This window comes from Phalacrocorax aristotelis, chromosome 9 (assembly GCF_949628215.1).
Source record: "Phalacrocorax aristotelis chromosome 9, bGulAri2.1, whole genome shotgun sequence".
Classification (NCBI taxonomy): Eukaryota; Metazoa; Chordata; class Aves; order Suliformes; family Phalacrocoracidae; genus Phalacrocorax; species Phalacrocorax aristotelis.
The window spans coordinates 14,921,783-14,942,681 of record NC_134284.1 but is presented as its reverse complement, the minus strand read 5'-3'; the positions used below and the strand labels follow the sequence as shown (position 1 = coordinate 14,942,681).

General features: G+C 40.1%; 1 protein-coding gene across 3 annotated transcripts in view; it reads right to left on the bottom strand.

The window, feature by feature from the left end:
- NRXN3 (neurexin 3) overlaps positions 1–20,899 on the bottom strand; it is a 1,044,813-nt gene that overhangs the window by 33,272 nt on the left and 990,642 nt on the right. For 2 of the 3 annotated variants that reach the window (XM_075103635.1, XM_075103634.1), the window contains one exon: positions 5,682–5,757. In XM_075103635.1, the coding sequence (XP_074959736.1) occupies positions 5,682–5,757 (76 nt within the window). Of the gene's footprint in view, positions 1–5,672; positions 5,758–20,899 lie in introns of all 3 variants that reach the window. The other variant, XM_075103633.1, reaches the window with a different exon arrangement.

Below are 20,899 nucleotides of genomic sequence, written 5' to 3'. Positions count from 1 at the left end.
AAGAAGTTAACGTGCTTTGTTCACCAAGAAATAACAATATCATGCATTTGTTCGCACCAGCGGATGCCAGGGTTAGATGAAGGCATGAATTTCTGTGTAAACATGTGATTGGATGATAGGGGCTACTGCTGATATTGGTCATTTATTACTTTAGCATATACACGTATAGATATATATGCACACTGTATATATAGCACATATATAGATAAAATATCCTCATGGGTGGCGCCTTTGGAGCTTACATAGGAGAAAAGACCAATATGCTGAAAACCAAACTCAGTATAAATTCCTAACATAAAAATAGAAAACAAAAATTCCTATAAGTCATCTGCATGATTGATCAGTAAAACTTGTTTGGTTTTGTTTTGGCTGTAAGACTGTAGCTAGGAAATTCCATCAAACAAGTGATGCTATTATACTCTGGGAAGTGCTGTGGATGACTCCCCCTCCTTGAGGTCTGTATGGTATTCAGCCCATGAGATGGGAAGCCTACTTCTCTGCATACTCTGAGGCATGTGGCCAACTTTAAAGGACATTGCTTGTTCACAGCATGAGAAATGGAGCAGAACTCCTGCTTGACAGAGGGAGAGACTGGGGATAACTGGGCACTGAATTTGTGAAGGATATTTCTCTGAGAGGAGGAATGAAAATTCCCTGGGTACTTTAAAAAGACTGATGTAGTTCATGGAGGACAAGAGACAAATCAGCACTTCTCTTCAGTCAAGGGTTCTTCACTTCCAGCATACTGCTTTTCGTACTGAGCTGGCTGCTTGTAGACTCTTGAAAGAGAGATTCTGCTTGTTTTCTGCAAATAAATCTCTGACCCAGCCAGCGTGCAGGTCTCCAGCTTACATGGGTGGAAGCTTGATTGTCCTAACCCATAAACCAGGAGCCTGAAGTGGATGGGTCCAGGCCAGTAAATTATAGATACAGACACCATACTTCTAGGGTAGGTGTCTCCTGTGTATGGAGTTACAAAACACTGTGTAACTTCCAGTACAAAGATCTGTAGATTTTGGCATCTGTATTGCTGTCTCCAGTCCCTCATGGGAAAGACTTACCATCTGTCTGATTAGACAATGCCAACCTTATGGTATATGAAGCCTTTTGGGAAAAGCAGAATAAATTTCTCTGGAAAAAAAAACACACCTAGGAAATTGTTGGGCTGATAGGAAGGGAAAGCTGGCAACTGTACCAAGGAAGAAACACAGGCTGTGTCAGGCCAGGGAGCTAGGGTTAAGCCCTACAGGCCATTTCAAGAGGTTGCATCATGGACTTCAGGCTAACTGGTGAGTGTTTGGGTCTTACTGTTTTGATTAGTGCAATGAGTAGCTCGGGCTATGATCCCAATCAGCTGCCCAGCCACCAGCACCCAGCCTGCCTGATGCCAGAGCACTGCACTAATGGACATGCTTAATGGGATAAAGGGTGATGGTATGAGGAGACGGCAGTAGCTGCTGTCAGTAAAGCATAACTATAATCCTCAAGGCTTTGAATTCTCAATCAGATCAGATTGTAGGGGTGCTCCTCATTTCACTGGAAAGAGACAAATGCTTGCCTTCTTCACAATGGCACAGTGCTTCCTAGTTAGGAGTAAAGATATTTCCCTTACAAATCTTTCATTCTCTGAGAGCAGCTGAGGGACCAAAACACCATCACAGATCTGTGTTCAAAAGCACACACTCGTGACCCTGGCTCCAGCTTTGAGGACTTGAGCCTCAGGTCTCCCTGGAACAGGCCAGAAGAGAGTACTGTATTCATATCAGAGTAAAAGCATCATGCTTCTGATGCAAAAACGAGCAGGTTTTTGAACATGTACTGGGCCAAGCGACACCTACAATAGTGATAAGAGAGGGACCTCTCTTGACTGTAAGTAAATGTTTCTTCAGGGCAAATGAACAGTTTTATGCCCTCTTTATCATTTATAGTCAGCCATTCTGGGAGATCTAGAGATCTAAGGGTATCTAGGCTTGCCTGCAATAAGATGAATAGCAAGGTTTTTTTTACCCTGAACCTGCAATGGCTTCTTTTTCATTATGTAAAATACAGATGGGTTTTTGGATTCACAGCTGTCATTGCCACCACTTGTTAGAATAATTCATTATGCATATATACGCATCTATGGGGGCTGCCTGCAGGCTAACTAGTCAGGACAGGTCCTCTGACAGCTCCTGGTTTCTAAACAAGGGGATCTACAGAAATCGCACTGAAATCACTTTTGGAAGAGGGGCATAGAGTGGTAGCCAGCCTGCTACAGTGAGTGTCTCAAGCTAGCCAGGAGAATCCTGAGGGGATTAGAGCAAGGAAATTGCCTTCACACCATCTTCTTTTAAAGAGATGCAAGTATCTGGATGCAGATCGTATGCTTACTGAGATTCAGGTCTTGGATTCAACAGACAATGAGAGTTAAGTGGCAATAAGACCTTCCAAATGGTTCTCGTATGATATTTAGCCCAAAAGGACAGGATTTTCCATCTTTTGAACAACCTTTGAGTACACCAAACCCGAAGTCTTCAGAAGGACTCTGTAAGGTACTGCCTCTGATCCAGGACCAAGACCAAAGTAATATATTTAGAACTTGGGATTTGATTCTGACCCATATGAAATCTGAAAGCTTTTCATTTGCTGGGCAACATTCTCTGCTGCCCTTGCCTTGGTTATTGCACAGCAGGTTCATAGTGATGTATATCATATCTCACAGCTGCAGCAGTGAGTTCAGTAACCTTTGCATTACTGGACCATGGCACTGAGGGTGATGGAAGGCCAAGTCCTGGCGTTTGGCAGAAACTCAAGAGCTTTAAAAGCTACACATTATCAGAGCAACAAAAAGGAGCCTGTGCTGGGTTAGGTCGTTTAATTTTCAATTTGCTGCAAAAGGGATCAGGCAAGCCAGAAGGCAGCGTAAAATACACTGACTGTAAACAGACCAGGATGAAGCAACTTCAAATGGGCGCAATTAAAAAAAATAATTTAAATTTAAAAAAATCCAACCCCCCCACTAGAAAATACAAGCAAGATAATCCAGATCTTTTCTTTCCACAATGTATACATTTAAGTACCAGATCTTGGCATATGGCCAGAATCCTGACTTGGCTGCTGAAGTGTAAAGGCAAACATATCTGCTCAGCCAAGCCAGCACAACTGGATTTTGATAAGCTGGCTCAGATTGCTTTAGTGCTCCAGAGTGGAACGGGCTGCGTGAGTGCTTTGATACTGGCTGTACTGCAGACACTGTTCTACCTTCCCTGGATGCACTGGGAACGGAAACGAAGAAACCGAAATGAGGAGCACCATGCACCTATTACTTTTCCTTCTTATTATGATGGAATGAGCAAAGTTTATGCTTTTGGAGGCAAAAAGGACCTGCACATCCCTCCTCCTTCTGGCGACTTTGTACACCAACACCTCTGAGAGCAGGAAAACTCAAAATGTGGAAGTGTAAATTTCATCAGCAAGGACCACCTGGCGGACTTTTTTTTTACGCATAATCAGGCTCACTTTTATTCTCAGTGCCACAGTAGCTCCCAAGAAAAGATTCAGATTTCAGTGGCTCATGCAGACCACCACCCTATGCAGGACGAGTAGGGTGCAATAAAAGATACTGGGTGAAATCTTCAAGAATGCCTAGTAGTTTAGAAGAGTCCTTCGGCAGATTTTCAGCAAATCATATTATTTTACACAGCAGATATTCAAATGTCTGTAGGCACTTATAGCTGCCGACTGTAATGCTTAGTAGGATTTTCAAAGGCAAGTCATTTTCACAAATCCGGTTTGTACCTGTTTGTAGTGTTAGATTTCTGACTGCATCAGGAGAGAGGTATTTTTAGTCTAGAAATACTGCACACTGAAATTTCATGCTAAACATCCTGTTTTACCAAATTTCTCCTCAAACTTTGTTTTTTTCCACTGGCAGCACAAGCTAAACATTGCTATTACAATTTCTAGCCAATGAAGTAATTGTGATTTCTGCATTGAAACATAAATGAAAATGATGTACAAGCGGAGTCTGATAAAGATCTCATTTTCTCCTTTAGTTGAAATACTTGGCAATCAGAATTAAAAAAAAAAATAACAGAAAAGAATTCTTGATATGTTAGTGAAGCTTTAATGAAATGATTCCTACCCACTCACTTGCATATCAGTTGTGGTACATCAGTCCTTTTAGCATTGTCCTATTAATCTCATGCCTCACTTTCACGATAATCACCACGCTGGCATTTCATTACTACTTTTATTTAAAATCCCAATACCCACACTGTTTGTGCTTCACAATCTAGTATTATTTGGACTGCTTTTCTGCCAGGTGGAGAGTTGAAAAACTCAGGGAGATCTGTGAAAAAAGAGATGGGAGTAGGCTGAGCGATCTGTTAGCACCTGTCATTGTGTCACTGCCTTCCCTGCCATCACAGGGAAGTCAAGAGTACAGGTGGAAGTTCCCAGCTACAAGGCAAGGCCAATCTCAGGTTAGTGTAGGACCAAGTTCTACCAAAAAATGCAGGTACAGCATGAAGAATTGAAAAGAAATATGAAAGCACTAGTCTTGGATGAATTTTAATGTTGTTATTGTATTAATCAAATGGCTTCAGGAAACCAGAAATAGAACATTTATAACGCTTTCTTGGGGTTTTTTAAAGAAAAAAAAATCATCCCAAATAAAACAAAGCAAAAACAAACAAACAAAGCAAAACAAAACAAAAAAAACCCAACCCTGAACTATTTATATGTTTCACTTTTAAGGACAAAGAATTCTAACCAAAGTCCCTCTTTTTCTTTTAAATGTACACAGAAATTCGATGATGTCTGTTCTCTATTATAGAAATGCTTAACTCATGGCAAGCCTCAAAAAAGAAGACTTGAAAAAGCCTGTAAGAAATAAAATAGACTGCAGTTGCCTGCTGGATATCACATCATATATCTCACCAGAAAGAAAAGCCATCAATTTATCAAAATGTATCTGAAAGGGAGAAGTTGAGTCAGTTCCACATGGCCAGTCCTTCTGACTCTTTAAAGGATACATTTTGAAGCATCACTGCAGATAACAGGGCAAGAATTACTACTAATTTTGTTATGTTAGAACTATGTTTTGGTGCTCCCCAATTTCTTTGGGCTCACAGGAAACAAAATTAGTATAAATACATTACCATGTTATCTGTATTCAAAATCCCATGGACAAATGTATCCTTTTACAGTCCATCTTCAGAGCAATTAACAAAGATTAAACAATGCTGATAACCCATTATTGTTTCACTTTTGTTTCTCTTCTGTTTTTCAAACATTCACCCTCCCCACTTCATAAATCTTTATCATTTGTCACATGCCACACTGATATTTTTGCTTTCCTACTGTGTCAGTGAAATAACTGCTACAAACATGTGAACTATTAATAGCTGGGATCACTTTCAGGAAGTTTGGCTTTCCATACAGACAACTTTATATTACCCATATAGTGACTACAGAGCTGTGTTTTGCTGTTGCCAAGTCCATGGGATCTGATGCTTAGCTGTATAATTTTTGTTTTGTAGATGGTGTATATATACATAAGCGTATATATACACAGATACACACACATATATACATATATAGTTATATATGTATACATTCACACACATATAAATATATGTATGCATTGTTTTTTGCAAATGAAATCAGAAAACAAGCAAAATAAGACTGACCTGACTTACCTGTACTGGGCTCACAGTCAATGAAATCTTCATCATCACTGGAACATTCAGCTGATGAAACGATGTCATCTGTTGTCTGGCATGTGAAGGAAAGGAATGAAGGAAAAAGGACAGAGGAGAAAGAAATATAAGATACTTGCAAATCAAGAGGCTGTTACAGAAGCAGCTAAGTATCCTAGAAAAAAATGCTTCAGAATTGTAACTTTTACTTGTACGTTTGACTTGTATCAAGCATTGCAGATAAGCCTGTGTTAGCGTGCCCTCCGTGGAGCTGGAGTTCCCTGCTGGAGGAACAGTGCTTATCCTCTGCTGTTGAATATTTCAGGTGTGCACAGGTGCGGTGCGCCTGTCGGGCTGTTTAGGTTAGAAGGCAGACCGCACTAGGCTGGTGAGCGCAGCAAGTACAGAGGGCTATGACACTTGCTTGGCTGGCAAACTGTCCTCTGACAGCCAAAGCAGATGTGTCCAGCTGGAACATGCTGGGCTCCTCAATAAATACCAATTCCATCTAGGGCCAGCCAGAAGGCACCTGCTGAGAGACTTACTGTATGAAGCATGTTTGGGCTGAACATGCTTTCTGCAAAGAAAAACATACAAGATAGACTCAGACAATATGCATCAGCCAGGCAGCTAGCGGTACTCTGCTGTGCTGCTAGATGCACCACTGTGACAGAAGTAATTAGTGCTCTGCTAATGCACCTCTTGCGCTGGGAATCCTTTTTATTTACCCAGGTAGTAAATATCTGTGCAACCCATTTGTTGCATGATGAAGAACTGCTGCATGTGTCAGGAATGCCCAACATGCAACCTCACCTGCTTGCTTGCCAGGTGAACAGGGATGTGGTTGTGACTGGGCTGACAGGCTGGAAAGTCTGGTTCTGAAAGGCTTAAACCAAACTGTCACTGTTCATGAACCTCACAGGTTCCAGCACATTCCTTTGCATTTCCAGCTGGTGATATTTTTTTTTCTTTTTCTTCTGCTGGTCTAATTAATGAGCAGCATGTACTGTAGCATGTTAGAAAGAAGTGTACTGGCGTCTCTTCCCAGCAGTATCTGCTGACTGTAATTGCTGCAATTAGCTGAATTAGTAATGCAGACCATTAGGGAGAGTCTGTGGCTGCCTCTGGACACAGGTTGTAAAGTTCCTGTACGCAGTACAAAACTACCGCAGCTCAGCAGCATTGGCTCAAACCAGAGCTTCTGCTGAAATTGTCTCCCTTAACAAATTTCCTTGCAGAGAGCTGCCTATTCTGATAAGCAGCAGGATCAGTGAGATGACTCCTGAAACAAACCAGCTAAAGTGTTCCTAACCAGGCAGGAAGCATTGCTGAAATCTCAGCTCCTCAGGAGCAGGGCAGCTGTACTTCGGTACTCCAGGTGAATAGTCCTGGGAATCTCACAAGTCTTACAATTCCTTATTCCTGGAAAAGACTCTCCAGCTTTAAAGAATGTCTCCTTTACATTCCTATGTCTGCTATGGCTTTCTCCAACATGCTGCATGTTCTCTCTTCTCTTTGCATAAGTGTTCTGAGGTCTCAGCCTTTTCTTTCGCCTCCTTTGGCTCTAGCACTAGTAAGTCTCTCTGTCCCCTGCCAGAAGGTCTTTGCTTTCCCTCTGTCTGTATTTGAGCTAAGGAAAAAAACAGAACTGAGCAGTCTGTCAGAAAGATCAGATTGAACCTGACATTCCTTCACTCTTCATTTCAGTGGGTTAGAGTGAGCCAAGAAAGAAAAATAGGATCAGTCAACTGTAAACAAAAATTCTAAAAATAGAGTATCTGTAAAAAAACAGACATGAAGTAAGGGAATCCCTATCATATGTGTTACTCGGTCTTACCTCAATGGGGAGGCAAGATTAAAAGGAACTGGGGGAGTATGTACAAAGGAATTTCCTGCCTTCCATGCTAAGCTCATTTTTTTTAGCATCTTCTTTCAGTCACAGAAAACACAACACCACCGCTGAAAACCTGGTGACTTCCTTCTTAAAACAAAATAGCTTTAAAAGTTCATCTGTTCAGTGAGAGGTCAAGAAAGGAGGAATGCACTACATATAAATTTACTTTCTACAATTCTTCTGGTCATGTCATATATATATTTATAAAGCATTATTTATCCCAAAGGACACCAAATGACTTTGTAACTTATACAAACAGTGATCACATCCTCCAACAGTGAAATGCAGCTGTCCCTGAGTAGAAAAATATTAGTTTTTAATTGTACTACTTTAAAGTAATTTACCACAATAAGTCAACAAAACTATACTGCAAGAAATTTTTTTAAGTAGGTGAAATGTAGCTGGTGATACTGGAGATTTATATTACAGTTCTCTAAAGCACTGGTAAAACAGTGTTAAGGATAGGATCTGTGAACGAAGAATAAATTATCCATCACTACTAGAAGACCTTGCTCAGACAGTGCTAAGACCCTGGCAATTGGTTTTGATTTCCAGGCTGAATTTAGAACGTGTGGATTTTGCTTTTAGTTGAATATTTGACAATTCACATGTAGGGTCTTATAGGAGAATAGTCATGATCTGCTTCAACTAGGCAATATACATAAAAATTATAACAATGTGTGGTTGGCACTTATCAATTGCTATACCTGTCCACTTACTTGCTCATATCTAAGGACTTCATGCAACATTAACTTGGAATCAGATTCAATAGAATTGACAATGTGATTCAGTATTTGTAAAGAATAAGGAGTTCCTCTATTACTCTTTTTTTTCCCCTCTTGCTTATTAGGGGCATCATATGAAACAAGAAAGGTAGCATTCCCAGAAAAAAACAGGTGGTATTTCTTTACACTGTGGTTTGAGGTTTTTTTTGTTTGATTGGTTGGTTGGTTTCAGGGGGTTTTTTTGGTGTTTTTTTTTTTTTTGGGGGGGGGGGGGGTTTTTTGGTTGTTGTTTGTTTGTTTTAAACTGGGGACCTGGGGAATTGGTAGGTAATAAAGGTTTAGATGCATTTTGGAAGTGATTGGCCAAATTAAAGGTTAAAAACATCCACCCAGAGCTACTAAATACCCCACACCTAGCTTGGGAAGTCCCTGTGCCACAGACACTGAAGCCCATAGAAGTATCATTATTTGCCTGTCCGGGAGTCTGTCCCCAGGGCCCCACGCATGCCCAGGGCCAGCAGCAGGGCACTGGGCAAGGTGAGCTTCTGTGGCCTCCCAGCCACTCTTGTGCATCCTGAACACTGGGGGATGAAGAATTTTGAAGCCAAGATGAGTTCTGAGCAGGAGCTGACAAGTCACGAACACTGGCCCTTGTTTACCTTGATCAACTTCCCATCTAATAAGCAGCTTAGGGGCAGCACATGCAACATATTCATGCTGAACTCTTAGATATGTGTTCTACTTTTCCTTCTATAAAATCCTCATGCAGCTTGTGTTGGTTCTGAATGGAGAATGGCACAGTCAGCCATACTCAGACAAAATGCAAATGTGTGATGTGCAATGCTCACCAACCCTGCCAACTCTGACCTGCATCGGCACTTTTTCATTACTGGTTCCACACTTGATTCTATCAGTTAATCTCTGTCCTTTTCTCCCCCTCTCCACTGCATGCTATTTCCCCTGATATTCCAGTTTTTCTTGCTCTGTGATTGCTGTTTGTCCCATGCTGCTGATTTTGTATGTATAAAAATGAGGGTTAGAAAAAGAGAAAAACCTTCAGAAGTGGTGTTAGACTTAAGTCAAGGTCATTAATGAGATCTCTAGAAACCACAGAAAAGATAAGTACTCTAATCTGTCTTGCCATTTTCTATCTTGTATTTTTAATCTCAGTACTTTCCATCACAATTCATCACTAACTGATTTTCTAGTTCCATCACATATTGGTTTTCCATGCACCTTCCACTTAGATACCAACATCTGAATCATCCCAGAGGAATAAAGCTATTTCAGTGAGAAACAGCAGCAAATTCCTGACCACAGAAACAGAGTCGAAGAAACATCCAGAAGACCATAACTTCTTGTAACTGGAATCTGTACCTTTCAAAACCCTCCTGGAGCTGAGAATTTTCACTGGATGATTATTAAACGTGCTGCTTCCACAAGACAGGAGAGGTTAGTGAGCAGTGACCCCAGAAATCTCTCCACCAACATAATTTCTTCCCATCAGAAAGGGCTCGCTGTGAGGCAGTAAGCAAAACCAGCTATTTCGTTTCTGGTTCCCTTTCCCCATTTTTGCAATGGGGCTGATTATACTCACCCGTGGCCCCAGGAGAGGTAAACGGATTAATTCTTTAGTGTCTGCCCAGTGATCTAGAGATGGTAAATGCTAAACATTCTTATGTGCAGGCAACATGATAGTAATGAAACTTCTTCGTATGCTATGATGGAAACAACGTTTGCATTTTCATTGGAAAGAACATGAGATAGAAAATATTTTTTCTATTCTATATATTATCTAAATTCTATATTAAAAATAATAATTCATACTACAGTGTTTTAAAATATGTATTTCATTTTTAAAGAATCCTAGCTTTGAAATTACTTGGCCCTGTATTAAAGGCCATAAAACTAAAGGTAGGTATTATAATAACTTTCAATAAAATCTCTTTCTGGCAGGAACCCTTTTTATTCCTTCCTCTGAAAGATTTTTTATGGCATTTATATTATTATTTTTTCTCTCCCTCTCACTAGTGTTTAATGAAATTGCCTTGGAATAAAAGCGGGGTAGGAGAAAGTGCTAAACTCTGAGTCCACCCTGGAGGATTTATGGACATATTTACCTTCAAATTCTTTCAATTTCACCGAATTGGCTCCCCATTCCTTCCCATGAATTATTTGTTCTGTAATCACCTCCTCCTAATTATTCACTCTAAGGGCCTCTTCAATCTCACCACGGTGATGGTTCTACATCTTTGTTCATTACACTGTACGCACTGGTGTGGGATGTAAAGCGCAAGGGAAGTTGGGATGGCGTAGCAAGACCTGCTCAAGATGACTCCATTCCTGTCCGAACCTTCCAAGTGCCCAAATCCCTAATTTATGTGTGAGATCCACAACCTTTGCTCCTTTGTTCTACACAAAATGGCAGGTGCTGAATCTTCCTTTTCCCAACTGCAAAGTTTTTCTAACACCTTGGCCCTTTGGGTGCACCATTATTTGAGAAAGATTAAACATGCTGGGTAAAATAAGTCCTGTCACAGAACAGCTTTATGAAATTATAAATAACACACCCAAGAATGATGCAGTTCTCTCTTCTAGTGGGAGACAAAAGACAAGGACACATAAATTCAAACCCCAGACAAACTCCTCCAGATGTACATACTTGGCAGTTGCTTCACTCGGTAAAGTAACAATTTTCCTACTTGTCTTTTGCTTGAAACTCTTCTGCACACTGTACACATTACTTCCAATTCAACACCATTATTTGAAAAGCAACTTTTAATGCTTTGTTGTGAGAGAAGTGTAAATCTGCCACCAAGGAACCACAATTTACAATCCTTCTTGAAATATGACCACCCCAAAATGCCAAGCACAAATATATTCCCAGCAGAGGAGAAATACAGTTGTATTAAACTCAGCAGTGCATTTGCCTTTCACACCTAAAATGTACAATGCTGGAACTCAACAAACTTTTCTTAAATCTGACCACTTGGCTTCCTCCACTGCTCACATACTGCTGTGTGTTCTCAATATCTCAAATTTATTATGGAATATGGACAACATACTGTCTTCCATGCATAACAGCGTACAGTATGAATGCTCCCCCAGAATGGCAAAATGTTAGTGATGCTGTTCTGTCTTCAGAAACCAAGATGTTTCTTGGAAAAGAACAGGCTCAAGGCATTTGCTGCCTTGCCAAAAGAAGATGGCAGAGGAAGCATCTGTCTCATTAGGTGTCATTTCTAGATTGAATACCTCAACCTTTTTGTACTTTGATAACCAGGCTTTTTAAAGAACCTGTATTCTGTTCAGATTACTCCAATTAAATGGGAAGCCATCATCTGTCTTTTCTACACCTTGTATTTGTTTTTCACTTTCTATTTAATCTTTATTTGCAAAATACCCTGGAGTTCATTATAGTACAGCAGACCTGAGAGACTCAGTGTGGACAAATTCAAGCTACTACATACAGATAGAAATAATCTGCATACAAATGGGAAATATTAGAAATGTTGCTAAAATCATAATAAGGTATTATAAAAGAAGCTGCAATTTGTCACCGTATAAACTTTTAAGGACAGTCCTGGATCTACTATCTGTTGCTAAAGGGTATTAATCCTCTCCAACCCATTAGCACTGGATAATACAACATGTATTTTCTTATCACAGCCCAGACACAGACACAAAGATGTGTGAGCCCTTCGCACACCCACATGCTGGTGCTGAGGTTGCGTCTGCCTCTGCAGAGGCAATGCATCAAAGAACATGAAATTAATAATTTTATTTCATATAGCTCATCTGAAGTGAATGCAAACCCGAGAGGGCCAAATCTTCTGTTGGTTTAAATTGGCATTGATTTCAACCAGGCTGCAGCAAGTTACAGCAAGAGAGCATAGCTCATTATGTTTACTTTTGGACAATTCAATGGCAAAAGATTTAGAGTAAGTGGAGGCGGTTCAGAGAAGAGCCACTGAAAAGGTGAAACAACTGGAGAGATATATGGATGAGACAGGCGTAACAAAACTAAACATAAGAGCTTGACTTAACAAGGACTAAAGGTATGATAAATGTCTACAGGTGTCACAAGTGTGCAATAACAATCAGGAAGGAAGATGAACTATTTAGGGTGATTCAAAAAACTAGTGGATAAAATTAAGCGAGAAAAAATTTAGGATGACTTTCAGTGAGAAAAAATCTCAATAGTGATCTTTACTCGCTATGGAGAAATCTCCCCAAGGAAATACCAGAAACTACCAGTACTGAGACCAAGCAGTTGCCCAAGCCATTCAGGTATGAATACCATTAGTGTATACACCCTAATAGGGAAGAACTCACCCCATCTATCTTCAGTCCAATCTAATTAACTGTAAATCAATTCAGTATTTGCATCCTCTCCATCACCATGTAATATAAACATATCATTATGCATTTGTCTCTGTCATTCCGAAGCATACAGTAAAGCTATCCAGCACCGCCTTTCAGATAGTTGTACTCAGAGGACGGAGATATCACTGTTGTAGACCTGTTCAGACCATGGGAACAAATCCACCCTTATGTTCCCAGGACCCTGACTGGCCAGGAGCTGGTAGGTAACCAGCAGGCATATACCCTTCAACAGTAGCTCAGCAAAAGTGCATTTCCTGGCTGCGTGTTCCTGGCTGGACATAAAAGCTGATTTGCTGTCAAATTATATCATTAAGTAGGGATCATGAGAGACCTACCCCTTAACAAAATCAGCCATTTGTCCAATACTACAGCAGCCAAGAGATTAAGTAACTAGCCCGTTAAGCAAAAAATAATCCCCCCAACTGTGTGTCAATCCAGAGTCATGTGCAGTTGTGTTTAAAAAGAGCCTTGAAAGCTGAATTAGTCCTTTGAAAAGCGAAAGCCTGTCTCAATAGAATCAATAGTTCATTAAGACTGTAAAACCTGACTCTTCTTGACCAGGTTTGATGCCAAATTTCAGGGACTTTGTTCTGTGCCTAAGCTGTGCAAAGACAATGGGGGAAAATCATGTTTCTGCCTTTTGTCTCTGATGGCAGTGGGAAAGGTGATGATGTTGCGAGGGGTGCAAGCAGAGAGAGAAAGGGAAGGGAGAGCAAAGGGGGGAGAAAGGGAAGTGGGGAGGATTAATCTGTCTGTTGTTCAAGGCACCCTGACAAGGGAAAGAGAAGTATTGAACCACAGCAGCTTAACCCAACTTCAATGTACCTTCCCAAAAGCAGAAGGAATGTAATGCTACGTGGTGTTCTGCTGATAAGCAAATCCTTCTAAATCCTTTCAATTTATTTCTTGGCCTGAAGAAATTACATACTATTTAGGAGCTAAATAAATAAATAAAATTTCATCTCTGGGAATCTAGATTGGTTATTTATTGATTACATATGCACATAGAGTCACTTGCTTTTCTGTTTTTCCCCTTTCCCAGTAGAACAGTGCCCCTTTGGTCTTGATGTGGTAAAGGATCAACTGGCAAGTCTTTCCCAAACTATTCAGTGCAACCGCCAAGATTTGCAAGAGTTTTGGACTGGACTGTGAAATGTAATTTCTTGGCTTAAACACAAAAGATACAGCTTTGGCATAAGAGGATATTTTTTCCCCACCCTTATCAACTTACTGCTCCACATTTCCACATGCATGTGCCTGCTTCCAAAGAAGCACCTTGAAGATGAAAGTTGTGTGTCTATACTTTGAAGTCATTATTTGAGTATAGTGCCTCTCAGAGCAATTGCACAGGGAGAATTTTCACACTGAGTGTCCTTTTCATCATTTGATACTGCTTGCTCCCCTTCCCTATTACATTTTTATTTCTTATTGAAACAAACCTGTCAGTTGAAACAGAAACCATCAGCATGCTGTTTTAAGCGTAGCACTAGTTACGCAGATGGTGGTGATACTGGTGAAAACTCCACAATAAAGGTACACTGCATATACCACCATTAACTAAATTAACTGAATAGCTTAATCATAAAAATTAAGCCATTACAGCTGAAGCCACAACATCTCACACCCCGAAATAAGTGAGAGCTGCTGGAAGGACAAAACAGCTGAAACTCAGGAACTGCTCAGGAGTTTGACTTTCTGAAAAGCCCACTAATTTAGACAGTGTTGCTTAATGCTTGCCCAAAAGTCTTCAAATGGAAACCATTTATTTCTGGAAATGCTCTGAAAATAGCTTCAGAGTGGTCTCCCATGTGTTATGATCACCTCTCAGAACAAGTGACAACCAGCCAAAGCCACTGGGCAGCGCAGGCTTCAACCTCTCCCTCTCCTCAGCATCTGCTTAAAGCAGGACACAGGAAGCAAAAGCTGAATAAAAATTTTCAGAGGTGTGTAGGAAAAAGCCAACCTGTTGCTAGAATTTAGCATCCTGCTGGTGTGAACCCTAGTTCCTGATGCATACAGTCTGATGTATTAATTTAAACAGCCACAGAAATTATTTTATTAATCTGCTGGCCTATGAACTACAATGGCTGAAGAACAAACACATTATCTATTTCACCAGCAGAAGGGCAGGACAGACTGCTGGGGAGCAGTAACTTCTTATATTGCCCCCGTCCAAATTGCCAAGGACATTGAATCAGAGTTCTCATGTTGCTTGATTTTATATTCCTGATATTGTCATAAATTCACTATCTGACGTCAGGAAAATTGCCTCCTTTCCTCATGCTTCTGTTCATACTGCTATAAAAAGGGGAGAAAACAACTTCTCTGCTTACTTGGCATACAATCAGAAATTTAATAAAGATTTTACATTCCTAACGCAAAGCCTAAGTAAAGAAAAATCCTTTACATTTAGTAAAGGGAAGCCCATGTTTCAGAGAGTTAGAGACTCAAATGATCTGAGATGAATCAGCTGCCCTTTGAAGACTCAGCCTCTAGTAAGAGTAAATGGGTTTTCTTTGCGTGCTAGCTTGCACTTAATAACTGTGTCAGAAGAATATTTTTCATTTACACTTTGCTCCTTTGCTGGAAATCAATATGTCGTTTGCTGGCATTTTCTCCTGGACATCTTTATTTAGCTTGTCTTTTCTTCCGCAGAGGGGAGGGAGTTGTATTTGATTTTGTTCTGTTATTGATTGGATCACTCTGAGCAAGAAATAAATAACTAAGTACAGCACAGTAGCTTTAATGACAATCTCTTAAGCCTCAAAATCTGCGCACCATGTTGCACTCTCCCTGAACACATTATTTAAAAGAAACAAATCCATAAAGTAAGGTTACTATGTAGAGAAGAGGTAGTCACATATGAAATTTAATTAGCATTTCTATTTTCATTCTATTCATTCATTCATTCATTCTATTTCTATTCAATTTCTATTTATGCATTCATTAATAAAACCACATAAGTCCTGTACCAGTACTTAAGGGGTAGTTACAAAGAAGATGGAGACTCCCTTTTTACACGGAGTCACATGGAGAGGACAAGGGGGAATGGACACAAGTTACTCTTGGGGAGATTCCGATTGAACACGAGAGGCAAATTTTTCACAGTGAGGACAGTCACCATTGGAATAATCTCCCCAGGGAAGTCGTTGACTTGGCCACGTTGGACACCTTCGAGAGTCGTCTGGACAGGGTGCTGGGCCATCTTGTTTAGACTCTGCTCTTCCTAGAAAGGTTGGACTAGATGATCCCTGAGGTCCCTTCCAACCTGGGATTCTATGATTCTGTGTGATTCTGTGATTCTATTTTTAAAGCAGTACTCCTATTGCTGTAGTACCTAGTGCTGGGATCTCATAATCTCCTACAAATGAGGCTTAATGAGAAATTAGATATATGGGAGACCTTCTCCCAGCAGACATATTTTGCTGGAGAAAAGTCTGATAATGTTCACGTATTTATCACTCATAGAAAGTGACAGTACAGCCTAATAGGTTGCACCCAATCTGCAAAAGCCAAAGCACCGCGCCAGCATCCCTCCCAGTATCAAACAGGAAACGATTGGTAAGTGAACCCCACGGGATGCACAGTAATTGCAGTCATTTTCTTAACCTGGGGAGTTCTTTGGCTTCTTCGCTGTTTCTCTCTTAACTTCTACTACTCATTATTACATAGGCCACAAAAAGTTGGCGTATGTAATGGTAAAATTCATAAAGGAGAAAATACCCTGTTTTATGGTCCAAACCATCGCACTTAAAATCTAATGTGACAGGGTATGCTATTCATAAAGTAAAAATAAACATAATCACTCTGAATAAATGTACTTTAAAACAACTTCTGCAATTATTGTAAGTACCTCTGAGTACAATAAGATAAACATCCATCTTTGAGTATTTGCATTAATGTACTACACTAGTCTTTCCAGACAAATATTCTTCCTTCTCTCCAATCATTAACACACACTTAAAAAATAGCATTTAAATATTGCTACTCACAGGATTCACATATTAGCTCACAAGGGGAAGGGAGTTGCCCACACATTTAAATGCAGAATAAATATAATGCAGGATAAATAGAAGCAGAATAAACCCTGGCCCACTAGGTACACATCAGCACCTAGAACTGATCCCTGATTAACATATATCCAGAACAGTTAACAAAGGAAAATAGCTACTAAATACCTACACATAAGCATATACACAGCACACGTGCTAAAATAAGGCTATAAATAGTTTTAGTTCATAAACAATAAGAAAGTTCATAAACACAAAGAAGGTCACAAAGACGGCTTTGGTGGAACAGAGATTTCCCAGGAACAGTGACAGACTCTTAACCACAAGTCTTTCCTCTCTTAATATAGGATATAAATGACTGTCAGCAGCTAGTACAGAAATGTCTGGATACACAACAGAAGGTATATATTACCATTAACTTATTAACATACTAACATAACAACATTATCAGGGTCAAATCTACTAAAAATAAAGTGAAACAATTCTAGATATTATTCCATCCAGGAATACCTCCCCCAAATATCTGACGCTTAAAAATAATGCTTTTCTATCATTAGCCTTTTTTCTTTCTTTTGGATATGTGAATAGACTAACAATATCACTGGGGGGATAGGGAACTGACTTGACACCACATGTTAGCAAAAACCAGGAAACAAAAAAGTAAATAAACAACCCAAATCAGTCCCACTACCACCAGGAATCATGGGGGGAAACTTAGGTAAGTTAGAGACAGAAGTTTGCCCATTCTTCTCTAATCCTAACTTAAACAAGGAAAGAGATCTACAAAATACTCCCATCAAACATACCCCTCAGCTTAAACACCATACTGGGTCCATCAAGTATTGATGAAGCCAGGTAAACTTCAACCTCCCGAGCTGCTGAACATAACAAATGCCTCCTGGGATCCCATTAACTTTGAACTGAACTTCACTTAAATGCCACATCAACTGCTGTCATGCAAGAAAATTCTGCCATTGGGTAGGCAGACTCCAATGCCCAACAAAGATGGTGAACACTTATCCCTGCTGGGTTTCTCTGCAGCCCTTGCCTAATCAGAACATTTGCTCTCTGTGATGGATAAGAAGGCCATTTTCCTTGCTTATTTATTTAGCTCTCTATTGAGTTTGATTAACTGTAGTAAAGGCAAATCAATCTTTTGTGTTTGTGTAAAATGAAAAAAAGGAACAAAGTTAGCTTCAATGGCCCAATAGATGCTCAGCTGGAATGCACTTACCGAGTGAGAGAGCTAGACAAAGGAATTCAGGCAGCTTTAAACACCACCAGGAGCATGGTGAGATCATCTATAATTCTACCTGTTTAAAGGGAAAAAAACAAGCCCACCCACACCCAGTGAAGAGGCTTTCTGTTTCTTTGCAATTCTGTTTATCAAGGCATCAATTAGTACAAGGTTTTTCTCTTGTGTCCTTCAGATTTCCATGGCCAAAGCTGGGAGATGCTAGGAAACAAGTATCCAAAGGAACGTTATCAGGAGAGGACATGAAACTCAAAATCAATGGAAACACTTCCTCTGCTGTCAGGAAACTTGCCTCTAAACTCAGATTTGTTGTAATGTAACATTTTTTACACCAATAACCTCTTGTAAGGATTGTAAGATAGCATGAAATTCATGACCAGTATGAAATGAAGAAGCTTGTGCATAATGAATTTGAGTGAGACACTTATCATTTCAAGGTAGCACTCTGAAAAAGTCTTTCTCTCATATATTCTAATTATAGTGGTGACAACAGTGGAAATCACAAAAGAAACTATGCCTAATTTTATGCAATGCCCATTAAAAGTCTTTAGTAATCTATAGAAATACTCAGGCCTTCCAGCCTATGGACAGCCAAGTATTAACCCACAATGAATTTAACCTCAGTTTAGCAATGCAGAAAACAGGACATCTTAACTAGGATGGAGCCAAAGTGTAGCAAGAGGTATTTGTCCCCATATCCGAAGTACTCCAGTCCCTGAATGGACAGATAAAAGTGTGTGCATAGGTTTCTTCCTACATCAGTTTTGTCCTTTTAACAAGAATTTAAAAAAGCAGAAAGGATCTGACCATCCTTGTTCTAACACAAAATTTGATGGTCCCTTGCTACAACAGCTATAGCAACAGCTTTGGGATTACGGTATGTCTCTAGTCTCTCCTGCAAGGAAACTAGTTCACTTTCCCTTAAAATTTCTTTCTCTATGGTATCACTATTGTAGCTGCACTTGTGCTATCCAGACACAAGCCATAGAAGCACCACATTAAAGGGTGGTGCCTTCTGGCGTTTTTACCACTCATTTTCAGAATTATGCCCTACTCACACTCAAGAGCTTATGGGAATTACAGCCATGCTGGCATATCCACGGTTGCAGAGCTGCTTGCTTTAGATCCAGGGACGTTGACAGAAGAAGGATTTTTGCCGGCAGCTACACCACCTCTGAGCGTTGCAAGCTAAGCTGACAAAAGTTGGTATAGTTATATCCATATCAGGCTTTTGAGTGGCAGCAGCATGTAAAATCAAAGCATGTGCATTTTGGCACTCTGGGACACTGCAGCAACATTGACAGAACTTCATAGTATAGCACTGTGTTGCTCTGAAATGCTTCAGATGGCAAAATAGTTTTTAAAGTATCCTATAATAGTCTCTTCAGTTAATAGTACACATATAGCTCCCATAACTTCAGTCAGCAACTTGCAGGAAAAAGACTACAGTCAATGGGGTTTTTTTTGATTCAGAGATCTCAAGGTCAGAAGGGGCCTTTATTTTCACCTAGTCTGATCTCCCATTTTACACAACTGTGGAGTTACACAGAAGAGCTGAGGGCCAGGACACTTCTGCCACTGATTTGCAAAGACCCTTGACAGGGCAGGTAACCCGTCAGCACACCACGGCTTCATTTTCAAGATAGTGAAGATGCACATGTATCTCTTGGAAGAAAATGTTTATAAGCTGCTGTGAGAATACTTGGAGGAGAGTGCTGTGTAAAGCATCAGAAGGAAGATACCAAGATTGTACCTAATTTACCATATTTTGTGAGCAGAAAGACTCATGTGGCCAAAAGGGAACTCCCATATGGACTGTAACAAACCATTATGTGGGGTTGAAGTAGGAGAGACCTAAGAAATACTCCGCCCTCTTTAACGTTTCTGAAATGAAATGAAGTACTGGGAATGACTGCACAGTCCTACAAACTGGGACTCCTGCATAAGAAGGAAAGGAACATCCTACAAATTCTCCTCATCAGTGGAGAAATCCGTCAGTGCACGTCTACAGAAATAAATGGCTGCAGAACTTAACACCATTCATCACCAAAGGCAAACAACTCGCAGAAAAACAGCCCTGCCGTGCCAGACTACCAGTACTCATCCTGTCAGAAAGCAAACCTTACTTTCAGACAACGCACAGCCTTTCCAACAGGTGCAGAGAAATGCTCTGTAACCTCTATACCAGGCGGCTTTGAACCTCTGCACTTCATAGGTAGTGGAACAAATTGCCTGGCTGGTCCCAGGACACCCCTTGTACCTCCGTCTCCCACTTACCCACAATGTGCAAATGATCGAAGCAAATGCTACATCTGACACCATGGAGCTCTCGACAGCTGTCAACTCATTAAGTTCTATTCACTGGCTTCCCACCTCCTTGCCAATGTATTACATAAATTGCTTTTTAGCTGGCAGCCTTTCCGTTTGCCTGAAACCAGTTTGCACTGAGCATATTTAAGTTCATTGTTTTTTGAAAAAATGCATTTATTCCCTTCCCTTTGGTGATTTGCCTTGCTTTGCAACAGTTTGAATGGGCTGCAGGATACTGTTTCATTATCAAGCTGCAACTGGAAATTAATATTTTATAGCAGCTGAACAGAGGTTTGGCTGTAAATGACTATATCCTAATTAAAGAAAACAAAAGGAAGACAGAAAGATATATGAATTTAATTAATGAAATATTGATGCAATTTACAGACAAAGGCCTTCCAATTTAGAAGGGAATTCCTGCAAAGTGAATTTTGTAGAAAGAGTTGGAGGTTCACTACCTTTTTCTTGATTTATCTAGTGATGTTTCCTATATTTAATTTTTGCCTTTTTCAGCCTTTTTAAAATGCCTGAAGGTACATTTGGTCTCCGTCCATACAAAGTCACAGATGCAAGTGCTCCAAATGCAAATATATAATGACTGTGCGTTAAGAACGTGTAAAACCAGAGTGTTGTAGCCA